Source organism: Panthera onca, chromosome E3 (genome assembly GCF_046562875.1).
Source record: "Panthera onca isolate mPanOnc1 chromosome E3, mPanOnc1 haplotype 2, whole genome shotgun sequence".
Classification (NCBI taxonomy): Eukaryota; Metazoa; Chordata; class Mammalia; order Carnivora; family Felidae; genus Panthera; species Panthera onca.
In genome coordinates, this window is record NC_138354.1 from 2306793 (window position 1) to 2332517 (window position 25725).

Below are 25725 nucleotides of genomic sequence, written 5' to 3' on the forward strand. Positions count from 1 at the left end.
TCTGGGGTCATTTCGCCCGTCCGCGCGGCGCCTTCACCAGGAGTGGGTTCCAGCTCCAGAAACCTCCTCACTTGCTCACCCGGAAGGAGCGCGGCCTCGTCTGGTGAAGCGTGAGACGGAAGCCGTCCGGCCCCCCCCCCCCGCAGGCTCCACCTCTGGTTCTGCGGTTTCCACGGACCTTCAACGTGTCAAGGAAGCGGTATGTGCGAAGCGCAGTAAAACGAGGTGTGCCTGTAGGAGGTCCGTTTCCACCCGGACCACCGTGGCTCCAGCTCACAAACCGTCCAGAGGCAGAACTTTACAGCACATTATTCACGGGGATCTACGTTAAAATGCTTAACACTTCATTTTTTTGTCCCCGAAGGAGTAGATTTTAGAGGTCTGTGAGTACATAACACTATTCATGATTAATGAAACGGGGGGAAGAAAGGCCGACATCATGAGCAGGAACACGTAAGTTCTCACCGGCCCGCGATCCAAGAATAGCATAACTTGGCTTCCTGCTTCTGTGTCCTCAGGCAAGAGCCACCCAGAGGAAAACTCGGTGCGCCCGCCCCCACGGTGCTCGGATCGGGACCCAGACAGGCCCTCAAAGGCTTGGGCTCCACGGAGTTCTCTGCGTTCTAATCCCGGCCAGGCCGCTCATTAGCCGTGTTACTGCAGATACATTTCTTCAACTCCCAAGCCTCACACCCTCTCAGTATCGAATAGGAGGATTTGGTTAGAGAAATTCTCAAGTCCTCTGACTTCAACAGTTTTAAGAAGGCTGAGTTTTCTCCTACGAATCACACTATGAAAGTTAACTTAGTTAGAAAGGTGACTGACTCACACACACACACATACACGGTACCAAACCAGGATGAGGAAAGTAACCTCTGGTCGTCCAGCACGTCAAAGAGAACTCCACTGTCTGTAGAAATTATTCACTAGTTTCTAACACTTCTGAGCTATTCTTTTAAGATAAAAAACGACGCACATACCTCTGTATCTGTACATGTGTATTTAGCTCTATTTGCAATTAGACAAAAGCGTGGGGCCTCCAGACTGGGGAGTACTGCTCAGAAATAAACAGGCAGGTCGCCTGGGGGCTCAGTAGGTTGAGCGTCCTGACTCCTCCCGACTCTTAATTTCGGCTCGGGTCATGATCGCAGGGTTCATGGGATCGAGGCCCACGTCAGGCTCTGTGCGGACGGCCCGGAGCCTGCTTGGGATTCTCTCTCCCTCTCCCTCCCCCACATGCACACTTTCTCTACAAAAAAAAAAAGAGAAGGAATAATCAGGCATACTACTGATAAACGATAAACGCAGCTGGCTGGCTGGCTCTCAAGGGCATCATCAGCCTCAAAAGTGCACACGTTGTACGACTGCATTTGTGCAATCTGGTGCACGGCAGGGGTGAGGGCCGCCGGAGGCACGGCTGGCGTGTGACTGCACCAGGGACGTCTCTGGGTGATGGAGGAGCTCCAGGTCAGTGTCCTGACCCCAGGGCCGATTACACGAATCCCCACGCGTAACAGTGTGACACACGTAGGCACACACACTGCACCAACGGCAACTGTGTTGTTTTCTTCTTATGCTAGAGTCGCGTCTGTTGGGGGAAAATGGGTGAAGGATGTACTATCGCTGCAACTTCCTGTGAATTTATGATTTTTTCAGAATAAAAAGTTAAAAAAAAAAGCATTAGGGAAAACAAGCACCTGATAAGAGACTAATAGAAACCAACAGAAACTCGTTCCCACAGGAAGACAAGAAGTAAAGGGCATCACTAGCAACTCACACAAGGTAACGGTCAATGGCTGATAAACATACGGAACGAACTGACGGTCATGGAGCTCTTTTCACTGATCCACTGGTAACATGTAAGAAGAATGAAGCGAGCGCGTGGAGAGCAGGAAGAGAGCGGCTGGGGCTGGGAGCCCGCGCTGCACTGCAGGGGGAGGCACAGCCAGTGGGAGCGTGCAGGGGGGCGGTGCACCGACCGCAGTTCTCACTCAGCAAAGCCCGGGTCAACAGTGACCGAGCAGAGCTCTGCTGGTCCCCCTGCAGCACAGGAGGGCTGGCCTGGCGCTTTCCCGGGGTGGGGGTGGCGGGTGGGGGGGGACGTGCGGGCCTGTGAACTGCTGTGGCCTGCCCTCCTCTGCTCCAGATCTTTGCTCCCGCCCTCCTGCTCTCGAAACCTGAAGGAAATGAAGGGTGACCGAGCTTCCCAGAAAGACTGGGACGTGCGGTCTGACCCGTGTCTCCCGGCAGAGCCACCTCTGGTCACAGACACCGTGAGCACAGGGTTTACTTCCGTGGCTCCAGGGGCCGGTTCCAGACACACAGGCGGCCCAGGAGCCACTCGCAAAGAAGAGAAACAGACTCTCCGACAGCATCGTTTTAAAATACAAAGTAAGGGGCGCCCAAGTGGCTCAGTCGCTTAAGTGTCTGACTCCTGATTTCAGCTCAGATCATGATCTCAGTTTATGAGTCTGGGCTCTGTGTCAGGCTCTGCGCTGACCGTGTGGAGTCTGCTAGAGATTCTCTCTCTGTCTGTCTCCCTCTCTCTCTGCCTCTCCCCTGCTCTCTCTCTCTCCAAATAAATTAAAAGAATATTAAAGTATCAGGCTCCATATCAGCCACAGGGCTGACGCCTAGGGAATCCTTAAGCTTGGACGGGCAGTGAGACCAGAGGACCTCCAAATTCCTCTTCAGTTCTAAGACATACAGCCCTGACCACGTATCCCCTCCACCAAGATCATCCTGATTTGAGCCACAGCCCTGTCACCTAGATTACTGCAAAAGCCTCTAAGCAGGCCTCCTTGTTTCTATGACGGAAAGGGCCGCCAGAGCGATCCTGTTGAGATGTACATCAAATCACACCACACTTCCCCCCGAAGCCCAAGTCCTTCCAAGTGGCCCCTCATCATGCCCCCGTCCCCTCTCACCCCACCCGCTCACGTGGCTCTGGAACACAAAGCGTGACCCTGCCCCAGGGCCTTTGCACCGGTTAGTCTCCTGGCTAGAACACATCCCCCTCCCCCGGACAACCACAAGACCTGCTTTCCCACCTCCCTCAGGGCTTTCTCAAATGCCACTCAGGGAAGCTACCTCAGTCAGGGCTCCAAGCCCAGCTACGGAGGCTTTAACAGTATGGCCCAGGGTGTCCCCACTGTGCCCCGTGCCGCTTCCACTGTGGGTGTGCGCTGACCACCCAGGTTCTGGGCACCGGTCAGCAGCCTGAGCGAAGGAGGACAGGCTGGGGCAGACGTGGCCAGTCATTTTAAGAGCAAGACTGAGAAGTGAGTCCCAGGGCTACATTCAACCAGAGAGAGAGCGGAAAACGTAGCCTGGCTCTGCGGACACGTTCTCAACTCGACTCCCGTGACAGAAGGGAACGCAACTGGGGAAGAACCAGGAATATGCTAACCGCCGCCCTGTTTACCCAGGTAGCCCCCCCATTCTCTATCCCAGGCCCCCCCACTCTGCTTATCCACCGAGGCTCTCCCCCCGCCCCCGCATTCTCTATCCCAGCTCCCTGCTCGTTCTCCTCTAACACACACAGCACACGTGCCCGGGCAGGCGGGGGCACGCACGACCGTCTCTTCTTATCAGGAAGTCAGCTCCACAATAGCGGTGCCTGTTTGCTGCTATTTCCCGGGGACACACGGTGGCTGCTCCACAAACACTTGCTGAGCGAACGCGCTCCACACAATTAGAAAGGACACACGAGCCTCAAAGCCCGGCCGTGAGGTATCTCCAGCAGCCCGTATACTCGGAGGAGCCACCACATCACGTGCTCTCCCGACGGTCTCCTCGCTCAACACGGGGGCCAAAGGAACTTACGGACCCAACTCTCCCTCGCGGGGGCCCCGCACGGAGCACCGACCCCCACCCCCATCGTGTGGGAGGCGGAAAGGTCCCAACGGGCCTCTGGCACCGGCAGCCGCGCGTCTCCGTCAGGAACTCCGGGCCGCTGAGGGCCCGCACGCAGCAGGGGACTCCGCTCCCGCCACACTCACGAGCACGTCGCCCTGCTCCCCTGGCCCTCCCCCCGTCGCCGTCTGGGGCGCACGTCCGGGCAAGGAGCCCCGCGGAAGGTCACCGCGAGGGCCCGGACACAGGCCCTCGCCGCCCTCCCTGGACTGGCCGTCCTGCCACTTGTGACACGAGGGGAGAAGATGGCGCCCCCGTCCGGGGCTTCCTGCCACGTGCAGCCAGAGGTCACGGAGGAGCGGACACCCAGGAGCACTGAGCCTCTGCCAACAGCAGGAGACCCGCATCCCCAAAGCAGAAAGGTTGTCCGGAACGCCCCAAGTTGCACCGCAAGGAGCATCAGGCGCTGAAGGCTCTGTGCTCGCCCACCTGCTGGGGGCCCCCCGTCCCCCTCTGGCCTGACACCTCCCGGGACAGCTCTTTAAAGAAGCACGACCACAGGGCATCTCGAGAGCAGAGCGAAGAGGAAAAGGCCAAAGGATTCCGGGGACGTCGGGCGGGCCGGGCGGAGCGCAGGCAGACCAGCCACGGAGCCTTCAGAGACCGGCGGCGAGCGCCGTGTTCCCCCCAGACAGCCCGCGGACGCGACCTGTCGTTTCCCAGGCACGCCGCCACCCCAGGCCTCGCTCACCGGCCAGCCACCAGGGAGCCGCCAAGCCGTGAGGGCACACGTCCTCCCTAGCAGGAAGGGCCGGCTGCAGGGGGCCGCGCCCATCACGGCTGGGCCCCTGGTCTCCGGCGCGCTCGAAGCCACGGAAGTTACTGTGGCCACAAGGCGCCTCGTCCTCCGTTTGGCCTGGCTCTCTGCCGTCTCAGAGGCTTCCTGAGAAAGCTCGCGAACGTGAACCAGGGCGTCCGGCCTTTTTGAAAGGGGGCCGGTCCGATCTTTGCAGAGATGGAGGAAGGGGCACGCGGCCTAACCGATGTTTGCCGCAGGAGGCAGAGGAGGACGTGGGGCCCTACTCTCCCAGGGCCCGACGGAGGGGCGTTCCCAGCCCGAGGGCTCGCGAGCCGCGTCTCTACAGCCCTTCCACGGCTCTAGCGTCCATGGGGTGAGGGCCTGGCAGAGCAGGCGACGAGGCAGGGCCGACACGGATCGTGGCCGTGCAGGAAGTCAAGCCCTGGGGGCCACAGAAGGTGAGCACGACACGGGTGGGTTTTCCGTCAGGCGCCAGGCTGCTGCGTCCAGAGATTCTCTTGATGGTGTAAAGTATAAAATCATAAATCATGAGCCAGTAGGTAGTATAAAGTTACCCGAGGCCACAGGTCATTTCCCCGTTAAACTGTCACACTCGGAGGACTGTCAGGGGGCAGCACCCGCACACGCCCGTGACCAACAGCTGTCCTGTCCATCTGCAGTTCAGCCGGTGCACTCAGCCTCTCCGAGCTCCTCTGCTGAGGTCGGGAAGACTCGATTCCTTTAAACGTGACGGGGGGAAAATAAGTCTCTGTACTAAGCAGAAGCCTTTCATTTCCAGGAATCAAGAAACCCGGGGCCGTCAGCGTAAACGTGCTCCTCTGAGCGGAGCCTTCGATGCCGTCTTCAAAGCAGGAGACAGACAGACGACATCGTCAAGCCAACACACCGTCCCACCCCTTTGAAAGAGGAACGGAAAGGATGCACCGAGTGTCCACGGTCGACGTGAATCGTCCTGTGTGCGTGCCACACGTCCGCCCGCGCGGCCTCCCCGCCATCTGCACGGATGCTGGGCTCACAATCGGACGACGGGAGGTCACGTGGAGACTCAGGGGACTGTCCGGTCCTCTGAGCGCGAGACGGTGCGCCTGACCTAGGGTCACACCAAGCCGTCTCCGGAGCCGTTGGGCCACAGTCTCGAGAGCACACTGGCTGCCTTCAGGCGGGCAGGTCGGCACCCGGTGAGCCCCTGGCTGCTCACACGGGTCAGGGTCGGGGGAGCTGGTGACGAACACGAGGTAGACTACATAACGAGCAGTCGTGCAGAAGCAAACGCCCCAGCAGCGGTAAATCCGAAGAGGTGGGACCGAGCGTCAGAACCACTGGTGCTCAGGCCGCGGTTCTCAGTCTGTCACCGGGCCTTCCGAGGGAGCCCAGCAGCCGGCCTCCGCCTGCCCACCACCGAGCCACTTCTGGAAACCCGAGAGCGGCTGCAAGCACACAGCGGTTCTGCGGCTCATGGGGGTCCTGCGCTGCTCCGAACCGCCCCTCGTCCCCGGGCCGGAACGGGGTGGACAGGGCACCCAGGCCAGACCGGCGGCCTCCCCCGGCCACCGAGCCCGGGCTCCTCCCTGCTCCCGCAGTGGCTACGCTGGTGAGACCCTGTTGTGTCGCCGCCGCCTCGTGACCACAGGGGAGGCGAACCGGCCTGAGCAGGAGAAGGGGGACGGTGCCAAGGAAGGCCCAGAGGGGTTCCCCGGTGACCTCACGGTCCTGCACGTCTGCTGAATGCCCTCCCCCCCCACCCGGCTGCCCCTCACTCCCATCTTCACACAGCTCCCCCATGAACACCTCCCCTCATCCCTCCCTGCCCGGCTGGAAGTGCCTGTTTTCTCCGTTTAGGCCTAACGTAGCCTGTATCTTCCTCAATTATATTTCTTGGCACATTTCACTGCAATTATTTGTTTGTAAGTGTGTCTGTCTCACCAGCTTTCAGAACAAATGGGACTCGACCTCAGCACAGCGCCCGGCACGCAGAGAGGGCTAAGTGAGCGTCCGCCTGCCACATGGCCCAGCAAGGACCACGATGTGCAAACTCACGGTCACTATCGGGGCGGAACTTGTACACAAAGGACAACGTGCCCACCTCCGCTGTACTGTAGTAACGAACGAGACCCTAATTTCAAAGGTATCACAGAAAGCAGGTAAGTGGTGAATACATTATCCATATTCTATATTACAGGCACGTGAATTAGCGCGTAAATCGCAAAATTCATTTAAAGATCCAAAACTGTCTTTAGCTAGCACAAGGTCACAGGCAGAGACGATACTTACGTTCATCTACCTATGAGGAAACCTCTGGTGTGCCTTGCTACGTCTCAGAAGCGCTGTGAAAGGTAAGATCTAACGTAGTGCGGTCGTGCGCTTTGTTTCTGAGCTGCAGAGCTTCTCAAATTCCGCGTGTGACTGGCAGTCGGCCTCAGGGACCACACAGAAGGGCCAGGCGGCCTCCTCTTTGGAGCGGGAAGAGCCCCGGCCTGCACACCCACCCTGCTCTCCGCCGAGGAGGAAGGGCCCTCACACGGCCGTCACCAGACTAGGCCTTTCTCCTCCCTCTCCCTGGACTGGCAAGTAAACCCAGAGGGCAGAGGGGACAGGAACAGTCTAACACCTGGTGGACAGCAATTCTCAAAGCAGCTGGATCTGTCCAGTGAGACTGTCAAGGGCCTGTCACCTGGGGAGGAAAAAAGAAAAAAAAAAAAAAAAAAGAAAACCAAGTTGATGAAGCATCACCCTGGAAAGGATGTGACACTTAAGAAAGGTCCCCAGAGGAGAGAGAGCAAGGTCGGACTGCAGATGGGGAAGGGAAGGGCCTGGTCATGCTGCACGGAGATGCTTCTGTTCCCCACGGCGGGCCCTGCCTGCACGCCTCGGCAATAATGACCACGAAGGCCTACTGTCCCCCATTTCAATCAGATGCTCTGATTTTTAACTTATTTTTTAACTTTAGGGGGGCAGGGGGAAGGGAGAAAATGCCAAGCAGGCTCCAAGCTCAGTGTGGGGCCCGACGCAGGGCTCAATCCCGTGACCGTGGCATCATGACGGGAGCTGAAATCAAGACTCAGATGCTCACCCGACGAAGCTACCCAGTTGCCCTAATTTTTATAAAAAAAACACACAGAAAAGTACAAAGTAGAAGAATAACAAATACTGGGCGGCTCAGTCGGTTAAGCAGCTGACTCCTGATTTCAGCTCAGGTCACAATCTCACAGTGTGTGGGTTTGAGCCCCGTGTCGGGCTCTATGTTCACTGTTTGGAGCCTGCTTTGGATCCTCTGTCTCCCTCTCTCTGCCCCGCCTCCGTGCCGTCTCTGTCAAATAAATAAATGTTCAAAAAAACTGAAGAAAAAAACCCAAACACACACCTGGGGCGCCTGGGTGGCTCAGTTGGTGGGGCAACCGGCTTGGGCTCAGGTCATGATCCCACGGTTCGTGAGTCTGAGCCCCGCGGTGGGGTCCGTGCCGTCAGCACAGAGCCCGCTTCGGTTCGATCCTCTCTCTCTGTCCCTCCCCCGCTCGTGCTCTCTCTCCCGCTCAGAAACAGACAAACAAACGAACAAATAACAAATACGTCCCTACCACCCAGTGAACCAAACCCAGGGGCAGCTGCTCCCGGTTACGGCGGCCGTGAAGCCTACAGGACTGCCGGGAACAGTACGCCCCTCGGGCACTGCGTCTTCGGGGAGCCCGGCTGCTGGGCGCACAAGTCGGAAACAGAGGCCAGGACCCACCTTGCACCAGTTTCACCTGACCCCACGCCGAGGTGAGGTCTAGACTAAAGGCTCTCAGGGACAGACTATTGTTGGCCTTATGACTGCCATACCCCAGCCTATCACACCCGTGGCCAGCACAGAAGGTGCTCCTTAAGTGTTGGATGAATGAATGGAGTTAGAAAGATGCAGACTGGCTTCTGAGGCCCAAGTCGCTCGCAGGGATTACTACGAAGACGGGCCGTGGAAGCCATAACCTCTGCGGCGTATTTCCACGTCCTTCCCTGCACGAGGCCCCGACCTCAGCTGGGAGGCCCCTAGCTCGACATGACTGCCCCCCACATGACTGTGGAACAAGGCAGACAGGAGTCTGGCAAAACCACCCCCACACCACCCTCCCTGACGGAAGGCTGACCAAGCGAGAGCTCTGAGTAATCGGCCGTGGATGCCTACATGTGCCTCTCTGGTCAGTTCTCGACGGGTAGTAGTGATTCCACGTCCTTTACAGGGACAAAGACTCAAACCCCAGTGTTACACGGAGATGCTGTGTTCCCCAGCCGTTCCGGATGTTCCTGCCCCTTAGAAGATTAAGATTTCTTTCTGTGACGACTGCATCTTCCAGTTCTGTCGACTGTTCCACCGTAATTTTTGTTTTTATTTTTTAATTTTTTTTTTTAACCTTTATTTATTTTTGAGACAGAGAGAGACAGAGCATGAATGGGGGAGGGTCAGCGAGAGAGAGGGAGACACAGAATCCGAAACCGGCTCCAGGCTCTGAGCCGTCAGCCCAGAGCCCGACGCGGGACTTGAACTCACGGACCGCGAGATCATGACCTGAGCCGAAGTCGGCCGCTTACCAACGGAGCCACCCAGGTGCCCTTCCACCGTAATTCTTGAAGTTAACTTGAAAAAGCATGTCAAGGTGAGAAATGTCCCCGGTTGGATCCAGCGATGGGTATTAAGGCGAGTGGGCAAAAGCTTCAGGGGCAACAGGACACCTGCATCGCCTCAAAGCACCCCCCCCCCCCGCGCCCCGCCCGCGTATATGACAGTACCCGGGAGCTTGAGAAAGCTCCCGACAGTACCCGGGAGCTGAGAAACCCAGCAGCCACGGCCTTCACTGAGCCACAAAGGCTCGCGTCGCTACGAGGGGGCACACCATCGCTTCCGCAGTTTTTTGGCCAAAAACGGACAATCTCGTCCTAACAAGGAGGAAATACCAGACAAACCCAAGTAGGGACATTCCACAAAATAACTGATCGGTGCTCTTTAATAGTGTCAAGGTCACAGAAACCAAGGAAAGACGGAGGACCGCCACTGACGGGGGACTGTCACTGACTGCAGACTACGGCAATGTGGGGTCCTGAGCCGGATCCTGGCACACAGGGAAGTCCCCAGTGGAAAACACTGCAACCGGAAAAAGGTCTGTTGTTTCATTCACGATATGGAACCAACACGAGTCTTCCGGTCACGGCGGCCGTGCTACGGCTGTGGGACAGGTCGGCCTTAGGGGCGACGGGGTGAACAGCATATGGAAACTGAACGGAAAAAACGACCAGGCAGGCCGCATAAATACATGACAAAAATACAAATAACTCATTAGAAAAAAGCGGCAAGAGCACCAAAGGCATATCCCAGAAGGCACACAGCCGATAAGCATCATCAGGGGAATTTCAATGACACCACGAGAAGCTACTATCACAATTTTAAAGCCAGGTAACGCTAGTATCAGCGAGGACGAGAACTAACGGGGACCCTTTTCTGCTGCTGGCAGACGTGTTACAGGGACGACCACCCTGGAACATGACCTGCTGCATCTGGTCCATTTGGAGGCATAGGCGTCCGCGGACTGGGCAGCCCTCCTCACCCGGTACGTGTCGCAAGGAAACCCCCGAACACATGCGTCTGGAGACACACAAGAGAGACTACAGCAGTTGTGTGTGGAGTGGCAAAACACGGAAAACAGTTCCCAAGCACAGCTTTGAGAGAACGGACGGATCCTGTTTATTCCCGCCGTGGACAGACGGCCGCAGAGAAAATGAAGGAACCACAGCCACACCAGCAACGCGAATGAATTCCGAAATCGCAAGTCACAGGAGAGCATATTCACTATGAAACCATTTATATAAACTTTGAAAGTAGACAAGACGCTTTAAAAATACATCTTGTAGCAAAACTGTCAAGAAAGGGACTGATGGTTCAAAACGTGGGGTCCCAGCTCACAGGGGCAAAGGGAGTGAGAGTCACAGGTGCTTCTGGCCCCCCGGGGTGTGGACGGACGGACGGACGGACGGCGGGCACAGCTGCTCCTGTTACGGGGAAGTCTGAAGCCCTGTCTAGAGCGAATGAAGGGTCGTTAGGGAAAAGCCAAACGCAAACAGGCATGTCTTCAATGAATCTAAATGACAAAGACGACCAGGCATGTTTCAAAACTTTTGGACATTAAAACGGAAGGAAAGAACCCAAAGAAAGCAAGCGGACGGTTCGGATTAGCAACCAAGGAGCTGATCTGGAAGGAGACGGTCACCACCTGCCAGCCGGGAGCTGCACCGTACGAGCCGGAAAGCGGTTTCAAGGAGACGGTAACTTCCCACCATGAACAAGGCCTGAACATTCTAAGCCCCGAGAGTTACACGGAGCTTTAACAGTACGTTGTACTCCTTGTACTTACTTAGCCAGAATGAATGAAAATTGCCCCTGCTGAACCATTTAGATAGCTTCATTTGCCTCCAGTGTGTTTGCTGTTGGTGGTGTTGAATATTAGGATGTACAGCAATTTGCAGCTTGCCTGTACTTTGACAGTTTTTAAGGAACTTCTGAAGGCCAAGACCGGTCATGAAAATCACGATCGTGTAGCCTGGGGGAGGGCTCACTCACCAGCTGGAACTCGCTCCTCCGGCTAAAAGCCTCCCTGATGCCGGAGTCCCTCCAGAGAGCGCTCAGGGCGGGGACGTACAGCTGGAAGGTGGCAGGCTCCACGGGCAGCCCCGCCTTGTTCTCAAAGGCCAGGAGAAACATGCCGTGCTTCTCATTTTCCGAATGCTGCCACGGGATGCCCAGCTTGTCTCGCGCATCCACGAGGACCCTTGAGCCCTAGGAGATAAAGGAGACAGAGAGGGTTTAATTACACTCCCAAGACCGCACCACGACAGAGAGCCGCGGCACAGGCCTTGACCGTCACGCGGCAGCAAACTCACAGGCTATCAACCAGGGTCTGTGTCCTGCTTCGTTTGGTCAAGTCACCCGTGTCTCAACTCGCTGAAACCTGGCAGCTCCTCGACACCAGGAGGACACGACGGTCTGAAAGCCTGGAGCGAATGGGCGAGCCACCAACAGGTGGCCAGTAACCACCAGACGGGACAAAACCGAGATGCACAAGCCGAGCGGCCTGCCCCCCCCGAAACAGGGGCCCGTGGGCACATCCTGGATTGAATGCCGCCACTGTTAGTGATGAGGAGAGGCTGTTTTTCATTATTTGGCTTACTTCCTCACTGTTAGAAATAGAGTATTCTTGACCCCTTTCTTACCTCACAGACAGGTTAAGAAAGGGGATGGAGAAACAGCCTCAACCCAGGTAGGTGTCCAGTCTGCGGGGGACACTGTCCTGGGGATAACGGCCCCACTGGGCAGTAACGAGGTCCAGTTCATCATTCTCACCCCAGTGCTTCCAAATTAGCAACACCGTATGGAAGCAAGTTTCTGAGTTCTTCTGAGGGGACCCAATGAACGCTCTCTGGCACCGTGAATCCTGCGGGGGGCAAAGACCAGCGGGGGGCCTGTCTGGAAAAGCCTTCACAGGCTCAGGGTGGTCTGGTGGGGCCTGGAACGACAGGGGGCAGTAACTCGTCTCCTGGCACAGAGAACACCAGGACCTCACTGCTACTGGGCACTTGTTTTAAAAAAACAATCAGGGCACCTGGGAGGCTTAGTCGGTTGAGCTCAGGTCACGATCTCGCCATTGACGAGTTCGAGCCCCGCATCAGGCTCTGTGCTGACAGCTCGGAGCCTGGAGCCTGCCTCGGATTCTGTGTCTCCCACTGTCTCTCCTCCACCCCTCCCCTGCTCGTGCTCTGTCTCAAAAATAAATAAACATTAAAAAATAATAATAGTAACGGCTTTATAGGATATATGTCACATACAATCCCCCCATTTAAACTGTACAACTCAGTGGAAGTTTCACGTCCAACAACTTGGGTCAGAGCGGATTCATTCATCATCGATTGTGGCTTCCTTGTATCCCTGCTGTAGCATGTGTGGTGCCTACAACTTTCGTTTCTGCATCGAAACACTGAGCCGAATGGTAACGGGGACCAAAAAGAGTAGTGCAATTTGTCCTCCAGGTCTAGACCAGGACTGTCTGGTGACCGATGTTCCTGCGAGTTCCCTCCTCGGGGCCCACACTCGTCTGCCATCCGTAACCAGGCCCATTTCTACTGATCCACAAACACATGTCCAAGGCTCACAGGCACCATGGGTAAACAGGTTTATGAAGCAGAGTCTGATCTGTAGAAACTCGGAATCTAGCTAGGGAAACAGACCTACGAATTAAAACAATTGATAACCATTCACCATAAAAATACTCAGAAAACTGGGGCGCCTGGGTGGCGCAGTCGGTTAAGCGTCCGACTTCAGCCAGGTCACGATCTCACGGTCTGTGAGTTCGAGCCCCGCGTCAGGCTCTGGGCTGATGGCTCGGAGCCTGGAGCCTGTTTCCAATTCTGTGTGTCTCCCTCTCTCTCTGCCCCTCCCCCGTTCATGCTCTGTCTCTCTCTGTCCCAAAAATAAATAAAAAACGTTGAAAAAAAAAAATTAAAAAAAAAAAAAAAAAAAAAAAAAAGAAAAAAAAAATACTCAGAAAACTAGGAATAGAGGAGAACTTCCTTAACTTTGAGAAGACTCACAAAAACTGACAGCTAATGTCATAATTAACAGTGAAGGACTGAATCCTTTTCTCTAAAATCAGGAACAAGAGAAGGCGCCCACTTGTGGAGGTGCCAATGAATACAGTACTGGTAGTTCTAGCCAGTAATGGCAAGGTGAAGACATACAAGGTACAGGGATCAGCAAGAGGGAAAAATAAAACTGAGTCTATTTGCAGATAAAATGAAATGATGGTCTATGTGGAAAATTCCAAGGAATCTACCAAAAAAACTTCCTCGTGAATTCATTCAGCAAGGCCGCCGGATGTAAAATTAACCTATAGAAATCAACTGTCTTTCTACTTACTAGCAATGAACGTGTGGAAACTGTAATTTAAAATGCTGTATCAACAATCACTAAGAAAGTAGAAATCGTATAAAACATGTCCAGGACCTGTATGTTGAAAACTACAAAATGTTGACGAAAGAAACCAAAGTGAACCTAACAAATGGAGAGACATACCATGTTCATGGATTGGGAGTTTGAAAATAGTAAATATTCTCTCTAAATTGATATACAAGTCTAACACAATTTCTATAAATCCCAGCAAGATCTTTTAGGGGCATGAATATGGATATATGAGTGTTGTATATAGATGTGTGTGTGTGTTTGTGTGTGTCGTGTGTGTGTGTGTGTGTGTGTGTGTATAGCTATCCTAAAATTTTTGGGAAGGTACTAGATTAGCTGCAACAATTTAGAAAAAGAAACTCAGTGAAAGGAATCACTCAATTTCAACACTTACTATATAGCTATGGTAATCAAGATTGTGCGGTACTGGTGACAGGACAGGAACAGACACAAAGATCAACTGAACATAACTGAGAACCCAGAGATGGCCCCACATAAGTGTGGCCCACTGAGTTTTATAAAGATCCAATTACAGAGAGGGAGAACGGCCTTTTCAACAAATGGTGCGGGAGTAACTGGGCATCCACAGGCAAAGGAAAAAAGAACCCTGACCTCCAACCTCACATTTTATACAGAATCCACTCAAAAGGCAAAACTAGAACATAGGAGAAAATCTTCCGGATCTACAGCTTGGTGAATAGTTCCTAGGTGACGCAATGCATAATTTATAAAAGAAAACATCAAGAAACTGGACTTCATCAAAATTAAAACTGTGCTCTGCAGAAGACTCTCTGCAGAGGCTGAAAAGATGCTCTATGGACTAGGAGGCAATACCCACCACACATCCGACAAAGGACGTGAGTCTAGAATTTATACAGAACACTCAAAACTCAACAGTTAGAAACACAATCCAGTTAGGAAATGGGCAGAAGACATGATGAAACGTTTCGCCAGGGAGCACACACAGAGAGCACGCAAGCAGGTGAGAGACCCGATGTTCAAGGCCACCAGCCATCAGGGCAAAGCAGGTTAAGACCAGAGAAGGTACCGTTACACAGTATTCAAACAGCTGACACGAACAAACAAAACCAGTGACAACACCAGAGGGTGGTGAGGGCGCAGAGATATTTAATCTCTCATACATTGTTGATGGGATCTGAGGCGGCACAGCCACTCTGGAAACCGTTTTCCGGTTTCTTAAAAAATTAAACCTGTATTTATCAAACAATCCAGCCATCTCACTCCTGGGCACTGACCTCAGAGAAATGAGAATTTACGTCCGCACAGAAACATGTGCAAGAATGTTCATAGCAGCTTTATTCATAACAGCCTAGAGCTGGAAACAGCCCCAAAGTCCTTCAATAGACAAATGGTCACACGCTGTGGGGCCCCCGTACCAGGAAAAAGGACATGGCAGTAAAAGGGAATGAGCACTTGATTCATGGGACAACCTGGACGGGGCTCAAAAAAAAATTATGCTGAGTAAAAAAAAAGCCAGTCTCAGAAGATCACATGCTATGTGATTCTGTGTAGAGACTATTCTTGAAGTGACAAAATTATAAAGACAGAACACAAATTAGTGGCTGCCAGGGACTGGGAACGGCAGAGGAAGCAGGACGGGGGCGGGGGGGACGGTCCCAGGGTAGCTGGAGATCTACACACACACCCACACCCACACACAGTAACAATGTCAATTTCCTGATCGTGATAGTGCACCGGAGTTCTAGAAAATGTAACCACTGGGGAAAACCGTGATACCTCTCCCCTGCTATCTTTGCAAGTGCCTGGGAACCTAGAATTACCTCAAAATATATTTTTATCTTATTATTTTTTAAGTTTATTATTTATTTTTGAGAGAGCGAGCACGAGCGGGGCAGGGGCAGGGCGAGAGGGAGAGAGAATCCCAAGCAGGCTTTGCGCTGTCAGCATGGAGCCCGACCGGGGTGGGGGTGCGGGGGGGGGGGGGGGGGGCTCGATCTCACGAACTGTGAGGTCATGACCTGAGCTGAAATCCAGAGTCAGACACTTAACCACCTGAGCCACCCAAGCGCCCCCAAAACGTTGTTTCAAAAGCTAACTAGCAGCCATGACAGTAAATGTTCCGATTTCGTGGTGTGGAAAGGTAAGGTTCACCAGGGGAGGGGGAGGAGGGTGGAGATCAGCAGGAAAATGAGATGGATGGGTCTCAGCAGAGCCTGAAGCGCAGGTTAACTTCAACCTGGCACCAATGGACTAGAACCCACCCAGAGGAAAACCGGACTTGAATAAATCCTCAGCTCTCCTTCCTCTGGGTTCCAACCACCCCATTCCTCCCTCTGGGTCCTTCCCGTCTCCCCATTTTCTGACAACGTCACACCAAGCTCCCGCCTGCCCAAAAGGACAGTCTCGAAAAGCTTCAAGAACCCAAGAGAACAAAGATGTTTCACATTTTCCACATCACGCGGGACAAGAAATATCTGAGTACAGAGAAGGCAGAGGAGACCTCTCCGGTGAGGTTCTTGGCACAGGGTCACAGCACCCTTGTGGAAACCAGACAAAGGCTCCCACCGTCCTCGCACACAAGGCCCCTCTTCCGGCAGAGGGGCTGGGTCGGGATTTGAGCCCTCCCCCAGGCCCGGCCCCAGCCCCAGGTCAGGTGACCAACCCACCTACCTCTCCTGAAAATCCAGCCCGCTCAAGTTCAACTCAGGAAACGCGGTCTGACACACAGTGCCCTTCTGACACATCAAAAAGCCCGGCTTGACAAGGAGCGCATCCTCACTCACACGGTAAACCGAACCTCTGCTCCCGGGGGGTTTCATTTTCATGTGTCGGAGATGAAGGCAAGGAATCAAAACGGACTTGGAGGCCCGAGCGATCGTTTCCAAGACTGCTTTCAACACTGCACCAACCAGGCCTTGCCTAATTACTGGGGTGAACACAAGTTTGGCTTAAAACACCCTGGTCTATCCAAAAGCAGCCTGTGTTCCCACCACACACTATGACCCAGGCAAGCTTGGACACGGTCCAAATGAACTTCACCCAGACACGAAGAAAAGGCTCCTTATTTCTCTCTCTTTAAAAACCCAGGGAAAGTGAGAAAACTGCTGACGAACTTTGAATTACTCTGGTTAGCTAGAGTCGTTTTCTGTGTCGACGTCTCTACATATGGAGGAGAAAAGTACCGAGAAAAGAGAGGTCTCTTTTGCCTTTTTAAGTTTGTCCCAGTGAAGAACCATTCTCTGCCACCTTTATTCTGAACACCCAAAATGGAGATCACGGAGAGGTTTCCCCTTTGGGACATCTGCCTAAAATCGGGGCCCACGTTTTCTTCCTTTTTAGACAGAGTATCAAGTCTTGGGAATGTTCTGCCTGCTGTGCTTTTGCAGAACGGATCGTTACAGGTGTCACCACCATTGTTTGGAGCTGCAGTGCTTCCAAGACACCAGAATATAGGAGGCAGGCTGCAATTAGCACCTTGCCTCATTTTTTCCCACCAAAGACCTACTTCCTGAAACGCAAAGCCGAGAAAATCCTAAAATCCATATGTACTCAGTAAGAAAAAGAGGAGAAGTGAAGGGAGCAGGCAGTCTGCTTGTGTCATTCATCGTTCTCTCAGTAACAATGTTACCCAAGTATTCACTTTTTGATAACCATACATTTTATTCAGTTACCTAAGGCGAACAGTTAAAAGTCTGAAGCCGTTTGGTGACTTCATCTCAATACTATGTAACACTTCAAACTGCTCAAAGCACAGTTTTAAGACGACTTCTAAATCCAGCCACTGAAACTTCTGGTCAAAGAACAGAGTCCCGGTCTGCTGGGGATGTACAACTGGGTGGGTGGGGGGGGGGCGGGGGTTCAGCTTTATTGGATGGAGACCCAAGACGGCAAATCCTGTCATCTCATTTCAAACTACGTGTGCTGAGTTTAGTCCCCAATCAAAGCGAATCTTTTCGGCTACTTCTCACTCCTCACTAAGCTCTTCCCACAGCAAATTCCAGAGCCCAGACACGCCTAAAACGCTGGCAGATCAAACGAGCTGTTCCTGCAGAAGGAAGGCCGCAGGTGCGCGAGGAACCCGGCGAGGCCCGAAGGTGCTCCCCACCAGCAACAGCCCATCTCCTCGGAAAGCGGCTGCTGCTTTTTTCGAAACCCACCAGGGCCGGGTTGTGCGCCTTTGGCCACCGTCCAAATAAAAGAAACGCTGCCAGAAATGTAAACAGGATACACTTCAACTGCACGAGTCCAGCAAGGAGGGGCCGAGGGCTCCTCGCAGACTCTCTCTGGAATGAAGGGGAGGAGAGCTCCTAAGTCAGAGGTCAGAGCAGCCGCGAGGGAGGGACGGGGAGCACCGGTACTTCCGGGGCAGACACGACAGCACCCCCCTCGTCCAGCCCCCGCCCCCACGGTGCCCCCCCCCCCCCACCGTGCGCGTGCGCTTTGGGAACAAACGCACTAACAGACGTTCCTCCCACCCGCAGAGCTCGCCCTTCAGGCAGAGACAGGCACCAGGGAAGGGGTCAAGAGCCAAAGAGGTGGTAAGCGTGGCACCTGCCCGAGGGCCTTCTAGAGGGAGAAGCGGCACAGAGGCAGGAGAAGGCTCGTGCGTGTGGAGGATTTACTCGCAGAAGCAGGAAACCAGGAAAGGTCCGGAAGGAGCGGCTGCGGCAGGTGCGGTGGGCGGGGCGGGTGCAGGTTCAGGTGCAGGGGGGCGGTCGGAAGGCCACCCCCAAGGAAGAGGGGAGCAGCCCCCAAACGCGGAGGGCCGCAACCACACCACCAAGCAGCTCTCCACGTGGAGTCCAGAGGAGGGTCTGGCTCGGCCCGGGGGGTGGGGTGGGGGGGGGGGGCCTGGGTAAGCGGAAGGCAAACTAGATTTAACGGGACGGGAAACCCAAGGCAACGCTTCCAGGAAACGGAACGGTCAGAGAAACCCTGGGTTGAGGCAAATGCAAACTGTCGTCTGGAGGGTTCTCCGGCACCCGGGGAAGGCTGGTGCTCCTGGAAGCTAAAAAACACATCCAGAAACAAACAAGGAATTCAGCATCAGCTCAGAATTCCTCACATCTCCTCCGGTGGAATGTGAAAAGCCACGCCGCATCTCACAGCTCAAGAGCCAGCAGGCCGGGGACTTGTGAGGTCACCTCCCAGAGCCACACAGAGAGCAGTCTCTCCTCTTCCTGTTCAAGGTGGAGGCCCCAAGCCTGGAACCCACTTGGACTAAACATTCACTAAACGTTACACGGACAAGCTCTAGCACCAGGGGGAGCAGAGCCTTCCTGGTCAAGTACAGAAAATAAGAAAGCAATCTGAGAATAATACTAAATATGATTCCAAGGGGGAAAACGTCCCACAAACACCACAAACAGGCGACACGGCTTAATGCACTAATTCGGTGCTTTCACAATTCAAATTTCAGTGCAGTACAAAATTCAGCATGAAACAACGTAGCAGGCTTTTAAACAACTCAATAGAACATAACGGTAAATAACTTATAAATGATAACAGCAAGTGTTTCATGGAAATTCTGTTTTAGTTAAAGGAAGATCTGTATATATGCAGGGCACCTGGGTGGCTAGTTGGCTGAGTATTTGCCGTGTGACCAACACTGTGTTAAGTGCTCAACACCCATTCAGCTCCTTCCGCTTTTTAACCCTGTGAGGGGAAGAGTTACTATGCCCATTTTACAGATGAGAAAAACTGAAGCTCCATCACAGCCAGTGAAGTGTGATTCTGTGATTCTAAAGCTGGTGTCTTTTATCTATATTCTTTATGTCTACGCATCTATCAGGGGAATGAGGGAAGGAAGACAGGCAGGAGGCAGATGTTCACACAGCTGGCAGCAGGCCCCAAGACTACGCCTGAACTGACCTTTGGGGACCTGACATTGGCTGGTATTCTCTAGAAGATTAAAAAAAAAACCCAGTAATTAAAATCTACAAGTATGGGATATGCTTATGCCTGGCTCAGTTACACAGAAGTTAGTGAGTTCAGATGGTACCTTAATCTTCAAAGAGTAAAAACCTTTCATTCATGTGAACTACCTTAGCAGCACAGAATTCGAACATTCGACCGCTTTCTGTCCAAGAGAGACACCCTGAGCCACCATGGCCACTGAACGGTACAAGAGTGGCCAGTCTGAATTGAGGTGTTATAAATACATACCAGATTTCAAAGACTTAGCATGAAAAATATACATAAATATCTTTTACTTTTTAATTCTGTTTACATGTTGAAGTAACATTTTGATATCTTGGGTTATCAAAATGTATTAATTTTCTTCCATTTACCTCTCTTAATGTGGCTAAGTCAAAGTATGAATTTGCGGCTCATGGTACATTTCTGTTGGACTGAATCGCTATACATTTCTTAAAATGGAATTTGTTTCTTTCTGATCATAAAAATATTTTTAGTGCAGAAAGGAGAGGGAGGAAACATAGAAATGTATTAAGAAGAAAATGAAATCCTTGGGGTACGCTGGGTGGCTCAGTCGGTTGAGCGACGGACTTCAGCTCAGGTCACGATCTCACATTTCGTGAGTTCGAGTCCCACGTCGGGCTCTGTGCTGACAGCTCGGAGCCTGGAGCCTGCTTCGGATTCTGTGTCTCCCTGATCTCTCTGCCCCTAACCCACTCGCATTCTGTCTCTGTCTCTCTCAAAAATAAACATTAAAAAAAGTTTAAAAAAAGAAAATGAAATCCTCAAGAATACTACTATTTAGAAATGACTGTTGTTAATGTAGAGTGTTACCAGTCTCATTCTTTACAGACATTCCCTTTGTGTGTATAAACATTTTAGAAATCTTCAACATTTCTAGCAGTATCTCGAACATTTCCCTGTGTCATTAACTATTTCAAAACTTCAGGATTTGTAACTGCTGCGTGGTAATCCAACATATGGGATGGGCTATAATTAGACTGATCCCCTGTTGCTGAACATCTGAGCGGCTTCCAGAGCATGGCAAGCGTGAACCGCAATATGCCAGGAGCTGGCCGGTCGGGCAACGTCCACACACATCTCACTATTCTCCCGTGACAGATTCCTCTAAGTCGCATTATGGGACTCCTGGGTCAAAAAGTATGCACAGTTATTTCTGAGGCTTTTGATAAACATTACTGAACTTCTCTCCAGAACGGCTGTGCCAATGTAATCATTTATATCTGGTAATTTTTCATTTTCCTAAAATTGACTCTTTTTTTAAATTGGTCTCTTTGGTTTTTCTAAAATTATCCTCCAATGATATGTAACCAGTCCCATCTTTAAATCATGGCGGCAAGGTAATCACAGTAATTAGCAACTGTGAAAATGAAGCAAATTTAGGACACACACATATACACACTGACACCCCAAAGTCAGAAAGAAACAGAAAATTAACAGACATTTCGCTCTTCTACTTCTAATATATTTTTATATAAGCATTCTCTTTCCTCTAAGTCCTAATGATAAAACATGAATAAACCAAATAAATCAAATAACCAATGAAAATGAATTAAAAATAGATAAAGTAATAGAGTAATTGTTAGTAAAAATGCTTGGTTTTCTCAAGTCCTTTGCTTCCAATCAGAACAAAGATGTGTCGGTCCTTCCAGTAAAGCAGCTCGAATCAAAGCAGACAGAAGATGTAAACGTGTTAGCCTGAATTCCTAGAAGGTTCCCCATCAGGAGACCTTGAATTTGACGGGAGAATTAACATCACTTCTTATCTGCAAGGACAGGAGTCCCTCGAAACAGTGCGGCATTGAGATGAAGCGTAAGAGGAGAAAACTCGCTCGGACGACACACAGGCGTGCGACTGCTCTCACTCCCTCTGAAACCATGCGATGGGAAGGTGGAGGCTGGCGACAAGACTAACCGGAGAAAAGTTAAAAGCCGGCAAACTTGCTATTGCAGAAAATAAACAGCACCCCAGAGGCATCTGCACATGTCAGTAAGTCCACCTTCGGCGTGAGGCTCACACCGAACTGTTAAGACACCGCAGCCTTTCAAGTCAAGTCTCAGGCATAAATACAGGCGGGCGTGACAGGACAGGAGAGGCGGTGCTGGGCTCCCTAGAAGGAGCTGTGGAACGTCACACACCCGGCGTCCTGGCCCCACGGAGGAGCCACAAGCCCTGTCATTACTTGCGCCGTCCCCTTCCTTGTGGGACTCCAGCTGCTCTAGGAGGCACCGCTGTTTGGGCGTCCGGCCTCGTGGACTGGACCAAGAATAGTGCCGATGGCGGAAAACCGTAGCTTGCGAGAGGGCCCGGTGCTGACCCTTGGGATTCTCTCTCTCCCTCTCTCTCTGCCCCTCCCCTGTTCTCACTTTCTCTCTCTCAAAATAAATAAATACTCGAAAAAAGACAGACAAAAAAACCACCAAGGAAGCAAGTTCATGGCAGTTCCTGCTCAAGCCGTACAAGAGCCTCCCTCCCCAGCACAAGAGCCCAGGTCCTGGAAGGGGCCCAGAAGGTGCCACGTGACCTGACCCTGTTGTCTGTCCGACCTCACTTCCTCCTCCTCCTCCTCCTCCTCCTCCTCCTCCTCCTCTCCCCTCCCTGCTGGCTTCAGTACCGTCACATGGCTTTGCTGCTTCTGCCTCTGGGCCTTTGCACTCCTGGATCCTGATGGCTGAAACCCTTTTGGCCTAGATAGCTCTAGACTGCCTTAGATAACGCACTCCCTCAGCTCCTTTGATTCTACATTCAAAGATCAGCAAGGCCTTCCCTGGGCCATCTTATCCACGGCTGAGACCTTCCCCCCCCCCCCCCCCCCCGCCCCTCCACCCCCCACAAGCCCACCTCTCCCGTCCCTTCCCCGCTTTCTGGCTCTCTTTAGCACTTCCCACTAGCTTGCTAATGGACCCTACGGTTAATCATTCATCTTGTGGATTATCTCTCTCCTCCCCAGTGGACAGCAAGGCCCCTGAGGGTGGGACCCTTGGTCTGTTCAGTCCCATATTCCCGGGGCCTGGCACACAGCGGGTGGTCTACTTGCTGAAAGAATAAACGCCTGGATTTCAGGTTCCTCATCTGCTAGACAAGGATAACGTTCCTTTCTAGACCCAAGGCTGCAGCACGGATACTGCAGGGGGCAGATATCTGTACACTAACAAGTAGATTTGTCTCGTACCCAAAGTGATCAGATAGTACACCAACCAAGTATCACCAATCATTTCAATTTACTTCTCACTGGAAACCTTACCACACGAGGAATCATCACGCAGACTAATAAGTTAATACTGGCTCATGTATTACTTGAGAGTAATTTAGTTGTATAACGGGTCTGGAAATTCCTCTAAAAACTATCTCCCTTCCGTATGTCAGAGATAAGAAGCCCGATTACAGGAAAAGTTCAACCGAAGAGACAGCTTAATTTACCGTAGCGAGTAGATTAAAACTGCAGTGCGATCGAGTTTAAATCAAAGAGATGCCCCACATTTGTGTCTCGCTTCTTTCCAGTACACAAATGCTTTTGTGATCAGTAAGATACAAATAAATCTTTATTTGAAAGCATAACGAACAGTCTCCCAGTGTTGTACCCACTCCCGACAGCAGACCCACCCGCAGTCCCTGGCAAGACGGCAGCAACAAACGGGAAGGTGTATCCCCCTCAGCAGGGGTACCGAGGCCAGCAGCTCGGCCTTTCCAGACGGTACGTGCAGATGATCTGAAGAAATGAAGTCTTCTGATGGTGACGTGAGGAGACTTCATCGAACAGCAAAAGGAGATCAGAATGCGGGAGAAAACGCAGACGCCCCGGCCCCAAATCCCTGGGCGGCAAGGCCGGATCCAGACAGGAAGCCTCAGCTCCAGGCAGGGACCGGTGCCCCGGGTGGGCGCCTTGCAGTGAGCCTTCCGCACCAGGCCCGCAGCCCGGGCCTCGGGGTGCAGCCGCTTTCTCCACGGCCCAGGGAGCCCCGAGGCAGCCAAAGGCATTAGGGTGTGTAAGAGGGACGGGGAGAATACACTTGCGGCTTATTACTCAGATGGGCTGTTAAAGTACCTTCTACCAAATGTTTGTCTACCGTACAGACTTCTTAAAAAATCACTGGAGAAGAGGGGCACTCGGGTGGCTCAGTCGGTTGAGGGTCTGACTTCGGCTCAGGTCACGTTCTCAGGATTCGTGTGTTCAAGCCCCGCGTCGGGCCCCGTGCTGACAGCTCAGAGCCTGGAGCCTGCTTCCGATTCTGTGTCTCCCACTCTCTCTCTGGCCCTCCCCTGCTCACGCTCTGTCTGGCTCCGTCTCTCTCAAAAGTAAATAAACATTAAAAACAATTTTTAAAAATCTTTGGAGAAGAAGCCTCGCAGTAAAATCAGTGTACCTGTAAGTACGCTGCCCACGCTCAGCAGTTTGCAAACTAGTAAAACTGAAATGAGAAGGATTTCCAGTGCATCCGAGCTCCCCCGCAAGCAAGCCCTGGCGGGGTTTGCAGGCAGCACTGGGCGCGGTGAGCTGGGGCAAGGGCTCCCTCCCGGGGGGCGCTGACCCTTTACACACAGTCCGGCAGGCGGCACCAACACCAAGGTCCACTTCTGCAAAAGCGCCTTCCGTAAGGGACCAGGTGAAAGTCACAAATTGTTTCCATATAAAACCACAAAAACAAAGCAAAGACGACATTTAGTGCAGAAAGCATTCGTTATTTAGAAGCTGGAGGGAACCTCCCGCAGCTTCCTCCCACTGCAACCCTGCATCCATGGGGGAGGGAGTCAAAAAGGTCTTCAAGTGCTAGAAACCTGCAGACTGAGTTAATCCCTGGGTTACTAATTCTATGAAAAAACTATTTTTAGTTTTCAAGTAAGTAAGAATAATTCCTTAAGGACACACATCTGCTTTTCCTCAAAATTACGATAACTCCCTCGGGCAGTGTTTTCCTTCGCTTTCTTTTTCTTTTAAAGCTACTGAGACACTAACACAGTCTTTAGACCTCAGCTAAAACGTGGCGACTTCACGCTCTGGTTCGGACACGGCCACTTGAACCCCCCAACGTTTATGGTGAACTTCAAAGTCCATCTAGATAACTGGGGGGGGGGGGGGGGGGAAGCAAAGAACAAGACCAACAACCCACCACAAAACCTGTACTTTTAAGGACAAAATTGGTCAACAGAGGACATTTACTCAGCATTTACAGACGGACTTAAGGACACATGCACGTGGCTCTTACGGACTCCATCCCCCTCGCAGCTGAAAATTTTGACTCCCCCAAAACTAGACTGCTAACAGCCTACTGTTGACCGGAAGCCTTAGAGAGAACATGAGCAGCCAATTAACATATATTTTGCAAGTTCTATGTATTTTATACTGTATTCTTACAATGCAGTGAGCTGTAGAAAAGAAAATATTGAGAAAATCATAAAGAAAGGAAGACACATTTACAGTGCTCTATTTATAAAAACAACAACAAAAAACCCCAGATCCACGTATAAATGGACCCGTGCTGCCTAAACCCGTGTTATTCAAGGGTCAACTGCACGCACACAAAATCGAAAGAACGCAGTGACTTTTAAAATGTAATTACTTCAGGGGGGGCCTGGGTGGCTCAATTGGTTAAGTGTGTGACTCTGACTTTGGCTCAGGTCATGATCTTAAGGTTTGTGAGTTTGAGCCCCTGACAGGGCAGAGCAGGCTTTGGATCCTCTGTCCCTCTCTCTTTGCCCCACCCCCTCTCTATCTCAAAAATAAACATTCAAAAAACTAAAACAGTTTCAAAAGTGTAAATTTTTTTTACTGATTTTTTACTGATAAAAATTATTTTATCAGCTTTGATAAAATAGAATGTTCTTTCTCAGCAGGATGGTTCTTTTACTTTTTAAATTATTTAACAAGTAGACAAGGACAAATGCTCAGAGTACACACGTCATCAGGGGCCCGGCGGGGGCTGCATGCTGGAGTGGCCCCACCGTCCCTGCGAGTGAAGCATGAAGCATGACTCGTGCCAAGAGACCTACTGTACCTGCTGCCGGCTGTGACAAAGACGCCGGGGAAGACAGGACAGCATGCAAGGAGAGCGCGAAGAGGGAAAGGCAGCCAGGCCTGGAAGGCGGGGTGGAGCAGGATGTGAGGGAAAACCTGAGAAAATGCAGGCGGCAGGCCCTGTGAAGCAGGCGGCAGGCCCT

The 25725-nt window shown here is 52.2% G+C and overlaps 1 protein-coding gene across 2 annotated transcripts in view; it reads right to left on the reverse strand.

The window, feature by feature from the left end:
- GNA12 (G protein subunit alpha 12) overlaps positions 1–25725 on the reverse strand; it is a 112925-nt gene that overhangs the window by 56828 nt on the left and 30372 nt on the right. The window contains exon 2 of one of the 2 annotated variants that reach the window (XM_060649624.3): positions 11259–11474. The exons of the other annotated variant lie outside the window; for it this stretch is intronic. Coding sequence (XP_060505607.1) covers positions 11259–11474 — 216 coding nt within the window. The remainder of the gene's footprint in view (positions 1–11258; positions 11475–25725) is intronic. 2 annotated transcript variants of the gene reach the window in all.